Source organism: Zingiber officinale, chromosome 9A (genome assembly GCF_018446385.1).
Source record: "Zingiber officinale cultivar Zhangliang chromosome 9A, Zo_v1.1, whole genome shotgun sequence".
Taxonomy (NCBI): domain Eukaryota; kingdom Viridiplantae; phylum Streptophyta; class Magnoliopsida; order Zingiberales; family Zingiberaceae; genus Zingiber; species Zingiber officinale.
Window position 1 is genome coordinate 2,447,462 of NC_056002.1, and position 15,348 is coordinate 2,462,809.

General features: G+C 33.6%; 2 protein-coding genes across 7 annotated transcripts; one reads left to right on the forward strand and one right to left on the reverse strand.

Moving 5' to 3' along the window:
- Positions 1-2,192: 2,192 nt before the first annotated feature.
- On the forward strand, positions 2,193-11,169 carry LOC122020190 (protein RNA-directed DNA methylation 3-like). 6 transcript variants are annotated; one of them, XR_006122146.1, is made up of 12 exons: positions 2,193-2,482; positions 3,857-3,945; positions 4,147-4,340; positions 5,605-5,644; positions 7,128-7,209; positions 8,178-8,255; positions 8,354-8,479; positions 8,961-9,082; positions 9,725-9,764; positions 10,224-10,298; positions 10,424-10,632; positions 11,033-11,169. XR_006122146.1 is itself a non-coding variant. In XM_042577999.1 (12 exons), the coding sequence occupies exons 1-11, from the start codon at positions 2,226-2,228 to the stop codon at positions 10,575-10,577; spliced, it is 1,257 nt and encodes a 418-aa protein (XP_042433933.1). In that variant the 5' UTR covers positions 2,193-2,225; the 3' UTR covers positions 10,578-10,619; positions 11,033-11,164. The 6 variants fall into 6 exon arrangements, 3 of the variants coding, with proteins under 3 accessions (XP_042433933.1, XP_042433934.1, XP_042433932.1); XR_006122148.1 differs by having other exon boundaries at positions 7,134-7,209; XR_006122147.1 differs by having other exon boundaries at positions 11,019-11,158.
- A 271-nt stretch (positions 11,170-11,440) lies between these two features.
- On the reverse strand, positions 11,441-13,785 carry LOC122020191 (probable serine/threonine-protein kinase PBL7). The gene is made up of 6 exons (XM_042578001.1): positions 13,522-13,785; positions 13,169-13,421; positions 12,903-13,069; positions 12,618-12,807; positions 11,846-12,237; positions 11,441-11,740 (listed from the first exon to the last, which is right to left on the reverse strand). The coding sequence occupies exons 2-6, from the start codon at positions 13,242-13,244 to the stop codon at positions 11,441-11,443; spliced, it is 1,125 nt and encodes a 374-aa protein (XP_042433935.1). The 5' UTR covers positions 13,245-13,421; positions 13,522-13,785.
- Between the last annotated feature and the right edge of the window lie 1,563 nt (positions 13,786-15,348).

Genomic DNA, 15,348 nt, shown 5'->3' on the forward strand with positions numbered 1-15,348 from the left:
GCAAAATGCTCCAAAAGTGCTAATTGATAAAAGATATTTCTGGAGTGATAGGCAAGTCCAGAACATGCCTATATTGGAGTAAAATTTCATAAATTTCAAAATACAAGCAGCGCTCATATTCATAAATTAGAGTAATATTTCTAAACATGCTTATATTGCTGTGAGGTAGTTGGTAGTTTCATCATAAAAAAAAATGTCAATTTTCTAAGCATGACAATTTAACTATATCCTCTACATTCACTCTCATTTTTTCTTCTGATTTAGTGAAGAGGAAGCGAAGAAGAAGGTTTACAACGTCTATGTGAGTGATTCTTTAGATTTGGATGTGAAATTGACAAGGAGACATCCAACAAGCTGAAAGGTTTGTGTTAATTATGAGGAACTAATATTTCTTTAAATTTTTTTTCTTTATTTAAAGAGAAAAAAGAGTGTTGTTCTATTTCTCTAAGGTTTAAATCTTTATAAACTAAAATTTGTTTTACTTTCTGGATTGAGTAACCAAGTAGGTCATTTTCTATGGAAAATTTTTGATTGCCACATGATGCCTTAGTCAATTTGAAATTTTAAAAATTTACAGCGTTTTAATTTTTGCTATTGCTAGGATTCCTATATATATATAATTTAATTCATTTATATCTAGTTTTCACTTATTTAGGATAAAAAGATTTAATTCTTAACTACTCTATTGAATATATAATTTAAGATACTCAAACTCAAAGTGAATATATTTGTGATAGGTTTTCTTGATGTTTTCTTCGTTCTTCTAGATTCCTATACTGATGTTGAAAATAAAGATTATGGAAGTAAACTAATTAGGCTACATTTCTTTATTATTTCTCAATTTGGTGTCAGAATTTTATGTTAAATTACTATACTTATCTTTTTGCATTCTTGAGTTAATTTTTATTTCTATTGTCAGTATTTTTTTATTAAGAATTCTAAGTGATTGTTCTTTCAAAACACTTCTTGTATTCTAAATTAAATTGATTACAAATAAAATTGTTATTCTTGGATAATTTAATAGTGTAGGAATGGAAAAAGAATTTATATATATAGTTTTAGAATTGATGTTTCATTCTTATTTCTAGGTTAAAATTACATAAATTTATACATAAATAAAAAGTAAGAGTCATCCTAAGATAAAAATCTTTGTACAATTAAAAAAGTTTTCTTATTCTATTTTTAGAAATAAAATTTTATAGATTACAATATTATTACTTAGGTTAATAGAAGGATAAAATTAGGGCATAATTAATAATTTCGCCCAGGGCATTTTAACAACCAGGACCGGCTCTGACCTCAAGGAGACGAATACCAAGTAAACTAAGGTGTGTGCATGTGGAGTCGAGATTGAAATAAGGGGTCCATTGTGCATTCAACAATAAGCACAAAGCATGAGTTTTGGTCCAAATTCATTCGTAGTCACACAAATTTCAGAATCTGGAATAAAACTCATCGTGGTCGTATAGTATTTAGATTTTTAAATTTTAAACACGATAAAGTGAGGATAGTTCTAGCAACACATTGATGTTGTTGTTGTTAAGTGATATGATAGACTTAAGTCTAATAGTGAGTTATGTCAAAATTATACTAAATTATTTAAATTTTATCATTCGACAACATATTATTTAGGCTCTAAAATTAAAGTTTAAGTGTATGAATGAGGCTCAAAAGACTCATAAGAGTGTATTAATTTTGGTCTGGATTGATACGAATTTATCAATAAATTTTAGTTAAACCTAATTAATGTCTTAGATTTATCAAATTTCAATTAAAATCAAAATCATTATATTCTTGATATTCTTGTGAGTATAATTATACCTTCTAATCTTAATTTCATTCTATATTTAGTTCGTAGGCTTAAAAAAAAAACAATTTTTGTCCAACGTCAATAATACATAAGTGAGATAAGCAATAAAGCAATAGGGTATTCCACACCTATTAAAAAACGACCCTAAACTTACAACACACCTGTATCAATCAGGACACATTTTAATGGTTCGGATGTACTGGACAATGAGAGAGGAATGCTTTAGAAAAGAGATATATGATTCGATAAATATAAAATGGTTAATGTTTGATTTGAATATTAATAAAAGTTTAAGTAGCGGAGTAAAACGCCGTTTTAAATTTTATTTCCATTTTCTGTACCTTTAAAGAAACGGTTAAAAAGGGGAACTATTTTTGTTGTTTGTTAAGTGTGTGTGTGTGTGTGAGAGAGAGAAATGGCCGCGAGCACGACTAGTTTCGCAGTCCCATCCTTCCATCTCCGTATTTGTACGGTTTGCCCCTGGCCCCCGCCGCGGCTTCCGTCGCCGCCTTCTCGCTATCAGACCGGAAGAGGAGCAGCAGGAAGGTTGCGTCGCTGCTGCTTCCAGCCGGAGAAAGCGGAGAGGCGGTTCGATCCGAAGAGAAATGCTGTAGGTGGCGCTCGGAGATCTCGAACGGTGGCATTTCCTTCTCTCCTCTTCTCCACCTCCCGGTACATCTTTTCTCCCAAAATTGGGATCGCTCTGGTGTGTTCCATTCGGTTAACTTTGGTCCAAAACTAGGTCCTTGATGCACTCTCAGGGAGCACACCGTTGCTTTCTCGAGGGTCTTAAGGAGTATCTTCTCAATGCTTATCAACATCCTTTTTATTTAATAATTTGTGATTTCTGTTTTTTCTTTTTAAATTCGGATCTATATCTACAAAATGCGCTAGATTCGGTGGTGATCGTGTATAGTGTCTCAGTATGGATTGAAAAAGGGGTCGAATGGCTTGTTCTTATTGTTCCGGTTAGTTTCACTTTCTTACTAGAAGAGGAATGCACATTCCTAAGGAACTCAGGCATTTCTCGATTTAGCTAGATTTACTTGTGCGCTATGGTTTTTAGTAGCATCTCTATGGGGTGTACATGAAATGGTACTCTCATATCCTCGATTGATTTAGATAGTCTATCTTGAGTAGTACGTTCTTTGTTAGCCAGATCAAGACTGGTACTCATGGCTATTCTACAGAGATTATGGGCTGCATTTAGGTTTATTCAAGTAATCTGTGAAAGACGAGCAAAGAGAAAAGATTTGTTAAGTGAAAATTAGTGGCAAGTGGACTCAATTTGGCAGGTTTTGAATAAGTCCATTTTGGTCCCGAGTGTATGAAACTAACTCGGTAATAATAGTTAAAAGTCTTATCAATCTATCATCTTAATGGAAACTATGTTCTCTCTGGAAAATGAGTTTGATACTACATAATTATTTAGCATCTCATGTTTGTCTTCCATATTTGATTATTATACTAAATAAAAAATGTTGTGTATTCCAAAGTAAATAAAATAAAATAAATATAAATGTTGGTTTTAAAATTTTATCTTCTATGATTCATAGTTTGAAGCATAGCGTGCCAGCCGTGTGTATTGTACTGCCTTAGGTATCTGTCTCTCTACTAAAATTCCACTTATAATGGATAAAAGATCTGAATGAAATCTTCAAAATAGTTTAAGAAGCACCTAAAATATGTTGGTGCTATCTAATGAAACAATGTTAAATTGGGAAAAAAAAATATACGTTACTGCTTTTAATGTACATTTTGAACTTATATGTAGCACTTATATCGTTAGTAAATACCCAAATTTGGAATTCATTGTCATCATCCCAAGTGAACCTTCTTCTTCATTACTTGAGTTGTTATATGGTGATTTTTCTCTCAAGGTTTTCTTGCTTTAATTCCTAAAATCAAGTGTGAAGTTGTTATACATTGTTGTGCAGAGTTTTTATACTATGTGAAGCTGTTATTTAAGTGTGATTTTATATTTGTTAATTACAAGTTATACTTTTCACTAAATTTTTGTTGGATCTATTGAATCTCTTATTGCAGCTTCAAAAAGCTCTCTAAACAAGATTTCTCTTCTCATTGCTGCCCTAAGAATTCCCCTCCTGAATCACGTGATACTCCACCACAAAGAGGTTTGTTCTAGCACTAACAGTTACAGTTTAGTAATATTAAATAACTCAACTTTGTTAAATGTTTGCAACAATGGGCATTTTTGCATAAATTAGCAGCATTGTCATTGTTTCAATGAATTATATATATTATAAATGAATTTACTATTGGGACCTATAGTGATCGGAGTGAATTGATTTGTTTCTTTGACATCTTCCATGTAGATACTGGTATTGCTAGTGAGAAGGAATGGGGCATCAACTTACTAGATGAAAAGGTTAGTGAGTCTGGCCAAAATGAAGATGGGAGTACATGGTATCGGCATAGTGGTGAAGAGCTAGGAGAAAATGGATTCAGGTGTCGTTGGGCTAAGATGGGAGGTAAATCACCGGATGGAAATTCAGTATGGCAAGAAACGGTAAGTTTTTTATTAGTTTTATGTGTGTTATATACTGTGTACTTTTCCATAAATTGAAAATAATTAACTAATAGTTTTCTTTTGTTGTGTGGTCATTTTTTTTTTTTTTGCTTGGATTCAGTTATTGATAATTGAGTGTTAGTGTGATGATGTATTTTTTTCAGGAACAATTAGAGAGTGTTTGGTTTGCGCGTTTTCCATTTTCATTTTCTGGACAACGCACATTTTCTGGAAAATAGTGTTTGATTTGCATTTTCCACATCTATTTTCTAGCATTTTCTGAAAAGTAGAGAATGTCTAAAGTCATTTTCTAAAAAAAAAAGGGAAAACATGCGTTTTCCATAAAATGAAAATGGAAAACGCGCAAACCAAACACTCTTAGTTTTTCATTTTCAAAATAATAAAGTATGCACCTTAAGAAAAAAGAAAACAAGAATCATTTAACCATTTCAGTCTTCACTGTTAATAATCAAGTTTTGTTTCCAGACTTGTTTGGTTACCATATTTGGAACCAGTTTTTAGTCAAATATTTTACTCTGCTCGAATGCTCCTCTTATAAAAATATTTCTAGTTTCAAATACTTACATGTACTTTATTTTCATTCTTGGGATTATGGGTGAACTGACATATTAGAATATCAGATAGCCCAGCTAGAAGATGCTATTATCTAACTGTGAACTGGGTTACTTGTTTCTTTTATGGATATTGTTCTTTTCCAAGGCTAGTATTATGGCTTGAATATTGTTTTTTATGGCTATTATCTAACTGAAACTTCATCATAAGCTAGTTCTGTAGTATTCTTTTCCAAGGTTGAATTAGTGTTTGTTTCAAAAGTTTGGCCCATTGCTCATTGGAAAGATAAATATTCCTACTACACTTTCTTGATGCTTGCTATTAGAATACTGCAGAGTGTTTTTCATATGAATCTCAGAGATTTTAAGAGTTCAAATTAGCAAAATGGTGCTACAAACTTAATCATGAATGCTGAATACTTTTTTGTGGTACACAATTTTCTCAATCAGTTTGGTAATAGTTTGATTTGATAAAATTTTTTTAATCTGTCCTTGTTTTGTCATTTGTAAGATGCTTATGTTCAACTTAAAATATTTCCTTTTACAATCAAGAACATATTTACATACAAAATCTAGCACTTTCCATGACGCTTTTTTTTAGTATTTGTTTTGTGTAAATGTCTTTAAAGCCTATATCCATGTCTTTCAGCTTTAACAAATGGATCTAGTTGTTTTCTTGGTGTCTTTGGCAGTGGTGGGAGAAGAGTGATTGGACTGGATATAAAGAGCTTGGTAAAAAAAATATTTTTCTAATTTAAGTTCTATTTGTACAGTAGTTGCCTTTATTGTAATCCATAAGTAATTAGTATACTTAACTCTTTTACCTAGCTGAAATATTTATATCTTACTGGAAAATGCCAGCTCTTACTGATGCGTATATTAAATGTTTCTTTTTTGCTTTGGTTTTTTTTCTATCCCTAGCTACTTTCTTCTTGATTCAAATGCAAAATACTTTTTCTGGTAAGCAAAAGTTGACTTTGGCTAGTGGAAGTTGTTGATGAATCTGAAAGTGAGTTGCTGCTATTTTGTAACATTAATCAAAGCCTGCTGTATCTTCTCTAGGGCTTGGGTTTATGGACAGACTAATCTTTGTAGTTTTTTGCTGTTCTCTGGAATAGAATTCCTCCCTTTAGCATGGCTTCAGAATCAGTTTCTTTTTTATGGCAGAAAAATATTATGACTTTAAGTTGAAAAATGGAGAACATCATCAGTAAAGCAGTTGCTAAATACTGAAGAAAATATCAATGTTAGCTTCAGTTCCTTTAACATGTAGGATCCTTGTTTAATTGGAAACTGTGGGAAAATGTCCTTGAAATGAACAAAAAACACCAATGCCATTCCCTTACTTTAGGTTGTTAGTCTGGTTATGTTTTGGTTCGAAACTGTGGGAAAATGTCCTTGAATGAACAAAAAGAACACCAATGTTGTTCCCTTACTTTAGGTTGTTAGTCTGGTTATGTTTGGGGTAGATGAGTTTTTGCTAGTTGGAAATGTCAAATTATCTGATGTGGTATCTGTGTCTTACTACTTAGAAGATTATTATACTATTGTATAACTTCCTAATAATCCACTTAGACACAAGAAAAGACATTCAATGTTCGTTGAGAAAATTTCGGATTGTATCAAAACTTTATTGATTGGTAATTATTCAGCACAGGAACTTCCAAATAAATTTATGCATATGTATTGGATTCTTGTTGACAATGTCTGTTGAGAGAATTTTGCATTTGTGCCCAATGCTGTCAAATAAAGTATTTCAGACAACATATGATGATGTGGCATTTTGAAATGATAATATACTGTGCCTTTATCTTTTGTTAAATATTTATTTTCTACTGTATAGGTTCATACACAACAATCCATTTAAGGTGATATTTAATTTATATAAATAGTTCAAATTCATATGTTTAATTAGCATATTACTGAGTTTAACATTTTTTTACTCTGCTCAAAGGTTCTTGCATATTGTTTAAAATTTTATGCTATTAAATTATCACTTGAGGGGTTTTATAGATATATTTCTTTAATATATTCCCATGCTTCTAGTTTTTGTAAACTTTAACTCGGCCGATCATTGCTGTTTGCACATGAAGTCATGGGTTTAAAAAAATGATGTGCTTATTATTAATTATTGAATTATTTAACCTAATTTATGTTTGGTCATTTCATGCCCTTGTTCAAATGTTTGTTTTATCTCTGCTATCACATTCTAAAGGTGCAGAAAAATCTGGAGAAAATGACAAAGGAGATTCTTGGTGGGAAACATGGAAAGAAATTCTTTATCAAGATGAGTGGAGGTAATCAAGTCTTTGTCCATAACACAGTTTCAACAGTAAAGAAATATTTCATTCTTAAGTTTTAGTTTAATTGCAAGGACAATGTTGTAGCTAGGTAAATTTGCAGACATGGTTCTAGCACATAAGTTTTCTAACATATTACTTGAGCACAAATTCTTAAAAATTGGTTAAGGTTGGATCAGGCTCAAGCACATATGTATATACATATAATATATATTTATATATATAGAATAAAAAAGATAAATCAATCTCATTGTCAACCCCATGCACGGTTGCTTTGGCTAAAGATAGTCATTTGTGGATGAACATGATTTGCAAGTGAGGTTTCATGATTGGGTAATAAAAATAGTAAAATGATGAAGGGGCATTAAGGTGGCAAAGTGGCACAATTTTAATAGTTGAGCAAGGACAAGTGTGAAGATGTGACCATCAAACTTATTGGACCAAAAAAAAGTAAATCATGTAGAACATATTGGAAAATATTAATCTTTTGTGAGGACAATAGATGATATCATTGTAGAATAACAATTGATTAGGAGAAAAAAGGATTTTACTGCAGTAAATACCTATTATGCATAAAATGTACAATGCTACTATCTTTAAGCATATAGCATTCTGTGAGGCCTCTGCATATACGTTTTCATTTAATTTATTAACTAGATTTTCTATTTTTTAATAATTAATAAAACAATAACTACTTAATGCGGCTTTAAACATGAATAGGATGTGAATAACACTTAGTTTGCTAACACAATTCGGTCAATGCAATTGTTCTCCAAATCCTTTTATTTAGAATATGCAGAATTACTTGAATTATTGTTTTTGGAAAAACTTTGTTGTATTGTGTAGAATGTTCGAGAAAGATTTTCTGCCTATTTTTTTACAAAAAATTGTAATTTTTATTTGCATCTTTTTTTTTTCTGTTATCTTGAATATAAAGTAATGATGGAACTTATTTTGGTTTTTAGTAATCTAGCAAGGATAGAAAGGAGCGCACAAAAGCAAGCAAAATCAGGCATAGATGATGCTGGATGGTATGAGAAATGGTGAGAAGTGCATGATTGCCCATGATGTTTACTTTTTCCTAATTAGCCTTTTCTGTTATTTTATGTAGTTAACCCGCTGGATATTACATTATTTCTAGGTGGGAAAAGTATGATGCAAAAGGTTGGACAGAAAAAGGAGCTCATAAATATGGAAGGTTAAATGAGCAATCCTGGTGGGAGAAGTGGGGAGAACATTATGATGGGAGAGGATTTGTGCTTAAATGGTTTGACTAGTCACATCTGCATTAAATTATTGTCTTTGATAATTTACCAATATTTGGCATGTTTTCTTTTTTATAAGTAATTTCTGCTTATTGCAATAACAATTTCTCATATTACACTGGCTAATATGAGATGAAATTATTAGTTATTATGTTTATGTTACCATCTCACAAATTGGTTACATTTGATGCAAATGGTATCTTCTCAAATGAATTATACTCAAGATAACTTCAACTGTAGGTATTAATATAATCAATTTGCCCGTTTATATTTTGTTAGATCGGGCATGCAAAATCTTCTCATTTATTATCTGCTCTTCTCTTGATAAAAAATGATACATACCACACACTAGATTGATCTGTGAGTGTTCAATATTAAGATACTTTGTTTTATCTTTCTCAACGCCTATTGGTTTCTGAACTGGTCTTGCTTCTAATAGTCTGTATTCTTAACACTGCTTACTATATGCTTAGTCATTTATAGGACCGACAAATGGGCAGAGACACAGATGGGTACCAGATGGGGCGATAAGTGGGAAGACAAATTTTTTGAAGGGATAGGTTCTCGGCAAGGTGAAACATGGCATGTGTCTCCTGCTGGTGAACGTAAGTTGTAATTTTGTTATTCATTTGGGTATTATTTTATAGATGAGGTGTTTGATCTCGATGAATGTTGGTTCAGCTGAGCAATTGCATTTGAGATGATAGTAACTTGGACTTGGATAAGCTCTTATATGCAATGCATATGATCAGGCATAAGTTTAAAAAGTCTTTTATCGTCATATCTCATGTGATATTCAACATAAGAATGATTAAAATGTAAAAATGCAACGGTAAAAAGAAAAAGAGTTATTCAGTAGACATGATTTGTTACAAGGTGTTTTTAATAAAATCAAAGGTACTAAGGTAGCTCTCAAGAATAATTTTTTGCTGATCCTTTTGTCATCTCTTTTATGTTTCATTTGCACTACAAAATTCAGATAAGTCTGCATCTGCAAGTACTATTTTTGCACTAATATAATTTATCATGTGAAATATCTGCAAAACAATTGGATTTTTTTTATGCAATATATCTTTCCCATGCATATGCCTAGCCTCACCTCACTTTTAATTGAAGAAGATAATAGTTCTGTAGGATTAATTACTAGAGATCCTATTCCTAACTCAGTCCTTTTGTTTTCATGTATTCTTTTTCTCATATGCCTGATACCATTTAAAACCTGCATAATCATTTGTTTCATTCTGTAGGTTGGTCAAGAACCTGGGGGGAAGAACATTTTGGAAATGGGTAATGATTGCAATCTAATTCCTTTCAATTTTTTTTTATAAAGACGTGGATCTTTTTGTGTTAGAAAATAATAACTAATGCCTAAATGCCAATAAAATTTTCTCAATCAAAAACATGCAGTTCCGATCTTGAGTTAACCAGCCTAGGTTTTACTAGATGGCCTATAGTTTTGTGACTAGATTGTAGTTTTGGTTTAGTTCATAAAATATCTTCATTGAATATGTCTGCATTAGACTGCTAGCATTCATAATTTTAATAAGTTTCTTTGTTCTAAAGATTTTGAATCACCAACCCTCTGATTGACCTTTTCAATCAAGTGTGATTGCTATTCATTCTAAAAACTACCTAAAATGGTCATGTTCCATTTCCCCTTACATTTAGCTACTTTCTTTCAGTCTTAGACTTTGCTTTCTCAAGCAACTCAAATGATTTTTTTTTTTTTACATTATTGTGATTCAGGAAAGTACACAAGTATGGAAAAAGCACTGCAGGAGAAAGCTGGGACATCATTGTGGATGAAGAAACCTATTACGAGTGAGATAGTGACTTGTTGCTTTATATTCTTGCTCCTCTTTTTAGAGAGATATGAAGGGAGAGAAAGTAAACTAATTTCTTTTCTCTACTATTTTTCATTTCGTCATTCTTCTCTCTTTTACTAGGGCCATGCCTCATTATGGATGGGCAGAAGTTGTTGGTGATTCTACCCAATTGTTATCAATTCAACCTCGTCAGAAGCACCCAAGTGTACATCCTAATGTCGAATTTGATGCATCTGAGGAAGATACTTCTCCAGATGAAAACCGGTCACAGTGACTAGGTTTTTGTCAGCACTCTTTTAGCTGAAGGATTATGCGGGTTGGTTTATGAGGTCTCATTCATCTGTCCATTATTTCATTAATTATTATTGTATGCGTTTGCATTTGCTTGATTCTTTTCTTTGATCCTGTCATTGTTATTTCACTGAAACAAATACTCTAAATTTTGCCTGATAAAGTAGGTTCAAGATAGAAAATGTTGCAAGACCAATGAATATTTATGATCCAAATGCTGCCTACGTGCAAAGTGCCTTGCAATTTGTGCATTAATGAAAAACACGAAGAACTTATGCAAATGACCAAGTGAGGAATATGAAGGATTTTATCAATAGATAGATATACTCTGCAATCATTTGAGCATGCATTGTTCTTTAAATTTGTCTTTCATATATTATTACAGCTACTCTAGTCTGGATCCTCACCTTAAGACGTTTGACAGATTCCAATTTTCAGGGAAAATTGATAGAGGATGGGATTCCTTGGTGAGACTATTAAAATTGTGGTCGTGGCACCTCTCCATGGAATTGAAGGAAATCTTATTTTTAAGTGGAGCTTGACTTCAATTGTCATCAAGAAATCACATAGAATCAACAAAAAAAAAACACAAACCAACACATTGGTAGCTGCTCACAGCTTCTTTTGGTGTAAAATATGCTGATTTCTCACAGCATGTTTATCTAAAACCTCTCTTGCTTATGCTCAATTATACCATATCCTGATTCACCATCGTAAACTACTTGACTAGTACATACGCTGGTAACTATTATTATCATCAGTGTGACTGAGACTACGAAAGGCATACAGTTTGTGTGAGATCTTTCCACTATCTACTCGAAGTCTATATCGGTGATGGATTACTAATCACATACGCCCGAAACTTAAGCCTCTTCTGGTGATGCAATCCCTCGATGGCGTGACTGAAGGTGATGCTGGTGGAGGGGAGATCTTCTCGGGGTCAGGCTCAGAGACATATGGCTGAGATGCCACATAATCAAGAGCAACGACCACATCAGCCATAACGGGTCGAACACGAGGATGCTCTTGAAGACACGTTAAGATGACGGCGATCAACTGCTGAAAGGGCCTTAGCGGGTAGCGACCTTGAAGCAAGGGATCAGCCAACTGGTGGTACTTCCTTTTATCGGTGAGAAAATGCCTCGACTGAAAGAAACAAAAAATTATAAATCAATAAAATGTCATTTACACATGCTGTACTTTTAATATCTAAAGAACATTTGACATGAGAGATTAACTAGAAGCACTTACCCAAATCAAGAGTTTTTGTTCTGCAACAGGTTTCAAAGCATCATAAACTCTTCGTCCAGTAATCAGCTCCAAGAGAAGCACACCAAAGCTATACACATCAGACTTGAGACTCAGTTTACCACTCATTGCATAATCAGGAGCACAGTAACCATAAGTTCCCATCACCCTTGTGGAAACGTGAGTGTTGTCACCAACAGGTCCAACTCTTGCAAGTCCAAAATCAGAAAGCTTTGGGTTAAAGTCGATATCTAATAGCACATTTGCAGCCTTCATATCTCGGTAAATAACAGGTGGATTTGCGACTTCGTGTAAATATGTCAACCCTTTGGCAACTCCTACGGCGATCTTTATTCTTGTGTTCCAATCAAGGGGTAGCTTATCAGGGAGAGGATCTGAGATTTAACAAAGCAAATCAGAAAACACATGAACCACTGTATGTATGCCTACAAGTTATTCTTATGGAAGACCAACTATCTACTGGAGCAGATTAATGATTATTGTATAAGGATCACAGCTATCTTTCTTCTGTGAAACTTGCATTGTGATTCAATACACTTTGAGCCTATTCTCTGATAGTTGATCAGTTTCTAAGGTAGGTACAGAGTTGCCATTTCTGATCATCTGATTAAATATTGCAGTAATGTTCTTGGTACGCCAATTGCCAAGCAAGAAAGCAGTTGGAACTCGAAATAAAGTAATAACTTCTAAGGTAGGTACAGAGTTGACACACGCAGAGGAATGGAAGCACAGAACAAGGTACGGGACTGCTTACCGAACAGGTGATCTGCCAAGCTGCCTTTCGGCATGTACTCGTAAACCAAGAGCCTTTCATCGCCATCAGCGCAGTACCCGATCAAGCTGACGAGGTTGGGATGCCGAAGAACAACCAGCATGAGAACCTCGACCAGGAATTCTTTGTTCCCTTGAAGCCCATCGCGCTTCAGCTGCTTGATAGCCACCTTCTGCTGGTGCAAAAGATCTTTTTCCCGTCAACAATGGCTTCTGCTTTGACAGATGCAGAAGGAAAGCGAAAAAAAGTAGGAAGGAAGAGGGTTGCCTGGCTGGTGGAATCCAGCAGTCCTTTGTAAACTTTTCCGAAACCCCCTTCTCCGATCAAATTAGCTTCCTTGAAATTCTGCGTGGCGATCGCGAGATGCCGGAAAGTGAAGCTGTGCGCGGAGTTGCTCTTCTTCTCGCCTAGCGAAGATGCCTTGTTCCCGATCACTGATTCCGCACGGAGGAGCTAGATTTCAGTAAGAGATTCATAGAAAATTCATTCATACTACACGAAATCACAATGCAGATTGCAATCCGGATACCGACCTGAGGAATCTCTGTCTTCTATCCGGGAGTTGGACTCCCTCTTGCGACGATGATGTAAACAAGGGAAGCAACCCATCTACGCCAAAGTTCTAAATCCCTAGTCTCGATCCAGAAAAGCACCTACATTCCCCTCCAGCGCGAGGGAAAGAAGAAACCTCAGTGATCTCGCTTCCCCCTTCCCTCGTCGCCTCACCCTTCCGCTCCCGCCCCAGCAAGCACAAACAGAATGCCGAGTCTTCTTATCTAGGAACGCCTTCAAACAGAGACCGAGTAATAATTAGCAACAGCACGTCGATATCTGCGATCCGTGCGAAATCCCAATTCGAGAAACAAGGGGAAACCGTAAAACGCACCAATGACAAGGGCAACAAAGCAGAGCAGGGATCCCGAGAACGGAGGGGAGAGAGAGGGGAAAGCGGCGGAGTTTCTGACAAGACAGCAAAGGCGACGACTGCTATACATTTGTCCGCTCCTTTTGTCCTCTTCTTCCTCCTCGCCGTTCCACTCGCCGGCGCAGGAGGAGCAGAGGCGGCGAAGCGAGACGTACAGCGGAACGAAAAGGCATCGAATCAAGCGCTCCTTTTTTTTTTGGAATTTATTTATTTTCTTTGTTTATTTTGCCTTTTTTAAAAATTAAATCACACTCAAATAAATTAAATTCCACGTCATTTTTTTTAAAAAAAAAGAGATGCAAATAGCAACTAATACTCAAGAAAACATAATCTTTATCATTACACAAGAAAAACGAAGATTTGATAGAATATCCTCTCTTAATGGGCCGGGATCCAACAAATCAATATCCAATTCATAATTTCTCCAAAAATAATAGATAACGTTATTTATTACATATAAATCAATTAAATTAAATGTTAATAAATTTAATATTTCATTTTCAATAAGTTTGAATTCACAAGTAAATTTAATGTTTCACTTTGAATAAGTTTATATATATATATATATATGGGTTAATATAGTTGGTACCTGTAAAATGATTTTGTTATAAGATCATGAGCCATTTGACTTAATACAAAAGATCATTGCTGGATGAAAATTTTCATAATTTATCAGGCAATATCCATAAATAATTTATAAATATTAATAAAATTCTTATCATTACCAAACTTATAAATAGATTAAAAACCCAAAAAGAGTTATCTAGGCTTAATTCGATCCAATTACCTCATCAAATAAATTTAAACAAAATAAAATTTAACTTACCTTAATTCTTAGTTCTTAATTCTCGAGGGATTACAGAATTGATATATTAGATCATCTGTAATGGAATATTAAATGGAGTATTAAATCGACATTATAATACTTATTTAACACTCTTTTTTCATTATGAGTGGACATTATAATATCTACTCACATTAAAGAGAATGAGTTCAAAGGCAACGCTCCTCTCTCATTTTTTTTTAAAATATTTTTTTAAACGGTAGAAATTAAATATTAATTTTTTAAAATAGTAATTTTTTAAAAAAGTAATAATAATAATAATAATAATAACATTTTAAATATTTTAAAATATATTTATTTAATATGATATAATTTTAAGATGATTAATTAGATGATGAAATTTATAAATAATGAATGTTTATATTAGAAGGAATATGGATGAAAAAGATATGTTATTATAATGAGTATATAGTAGTAAATTTTTTATTTTTTTTTTTGATGAGATGATGAATATTATAAGAATAATACAATATAGATGCTCTTATCTGTTAGTCGAATTCCTATACCAAAAGAATGCAACCTTGGACCTTTAGATTCTTTATAATGGTTAAGGTGGATGAATAAAGCCACAGAAAACTGGACAAACTAAACATATGGACCCTCTGCGACAAAGCACCTTGACAACTCCTCAACCAATCTATCCATCTATCACCTCTGCAGCAGCTCATGTGTTCAGATAAGAAGCTAAGTCATGAGTAGGAGAGAATGAGATCATGCTACCGTCCTAATTAAAGCAAAGTTGAACAAGCTTTTGGTGACCTCAGGCCCCATTTGTGTCAGAGGCCTTGTGGCAGTAACTTGTTTTAGCAAGTCCCTACCATGTGAGCTGTTGAATGCTCATGATCCATACCTCAACCTCTGTATCAGGCTTACGTGCATGAGATGCAAGCTTAGATTAATGGAAGGTCCTAGGCCTTTGAACATGGGTTCCTTTTATTTTACTC

Bases quoted from the DNA above. Each gene is read 5' to 3' on its own strand.
- LOC122020190 (XM_042577999.1), top strand. From the start codon at position 2,226: ATGGCCGCGAGCACGACTAGTTTCGCAGTCCCATCCTTCCATCTCCGT. The intron at 4,341-5,604 runs GTAAGTTTTTTA...TGTCTTTGGCAG, and splicing joins ATTCAGTATGGCAAGAAACG to TGGTGGGAGAAGAGTGATTG. The intron at 8,256-8,353 runs GTGAGAAGTGCA...CATTATTTCTAG, and splicing joins GCTGGATGGTATGAGAAATG to GTGGGAAAAGTATGATGCAA.
- LOC122020191 (XM_042578001.1), bottom strand. From the start codon at position 13,244: ATGGGTTGCTTCCCTTGTTTACATCATCGTCGCAAGAGGGAGTCCAAC. The intron at 13,070-13,168 runs GTCGGTATCCGG...GTGCGGAATCAG, and splicing joins AGAAGACAGAGATTCCTCAG to TGATCGGGAACAAGGCATCT. The intron at 11,741-11,845 runs GTAAGTGCTTCT...TGTTTCTTTCAG, and splicing joins AACAAAAACTCTTGATTTGG to TCGAGGCATTTTCTCACCGA.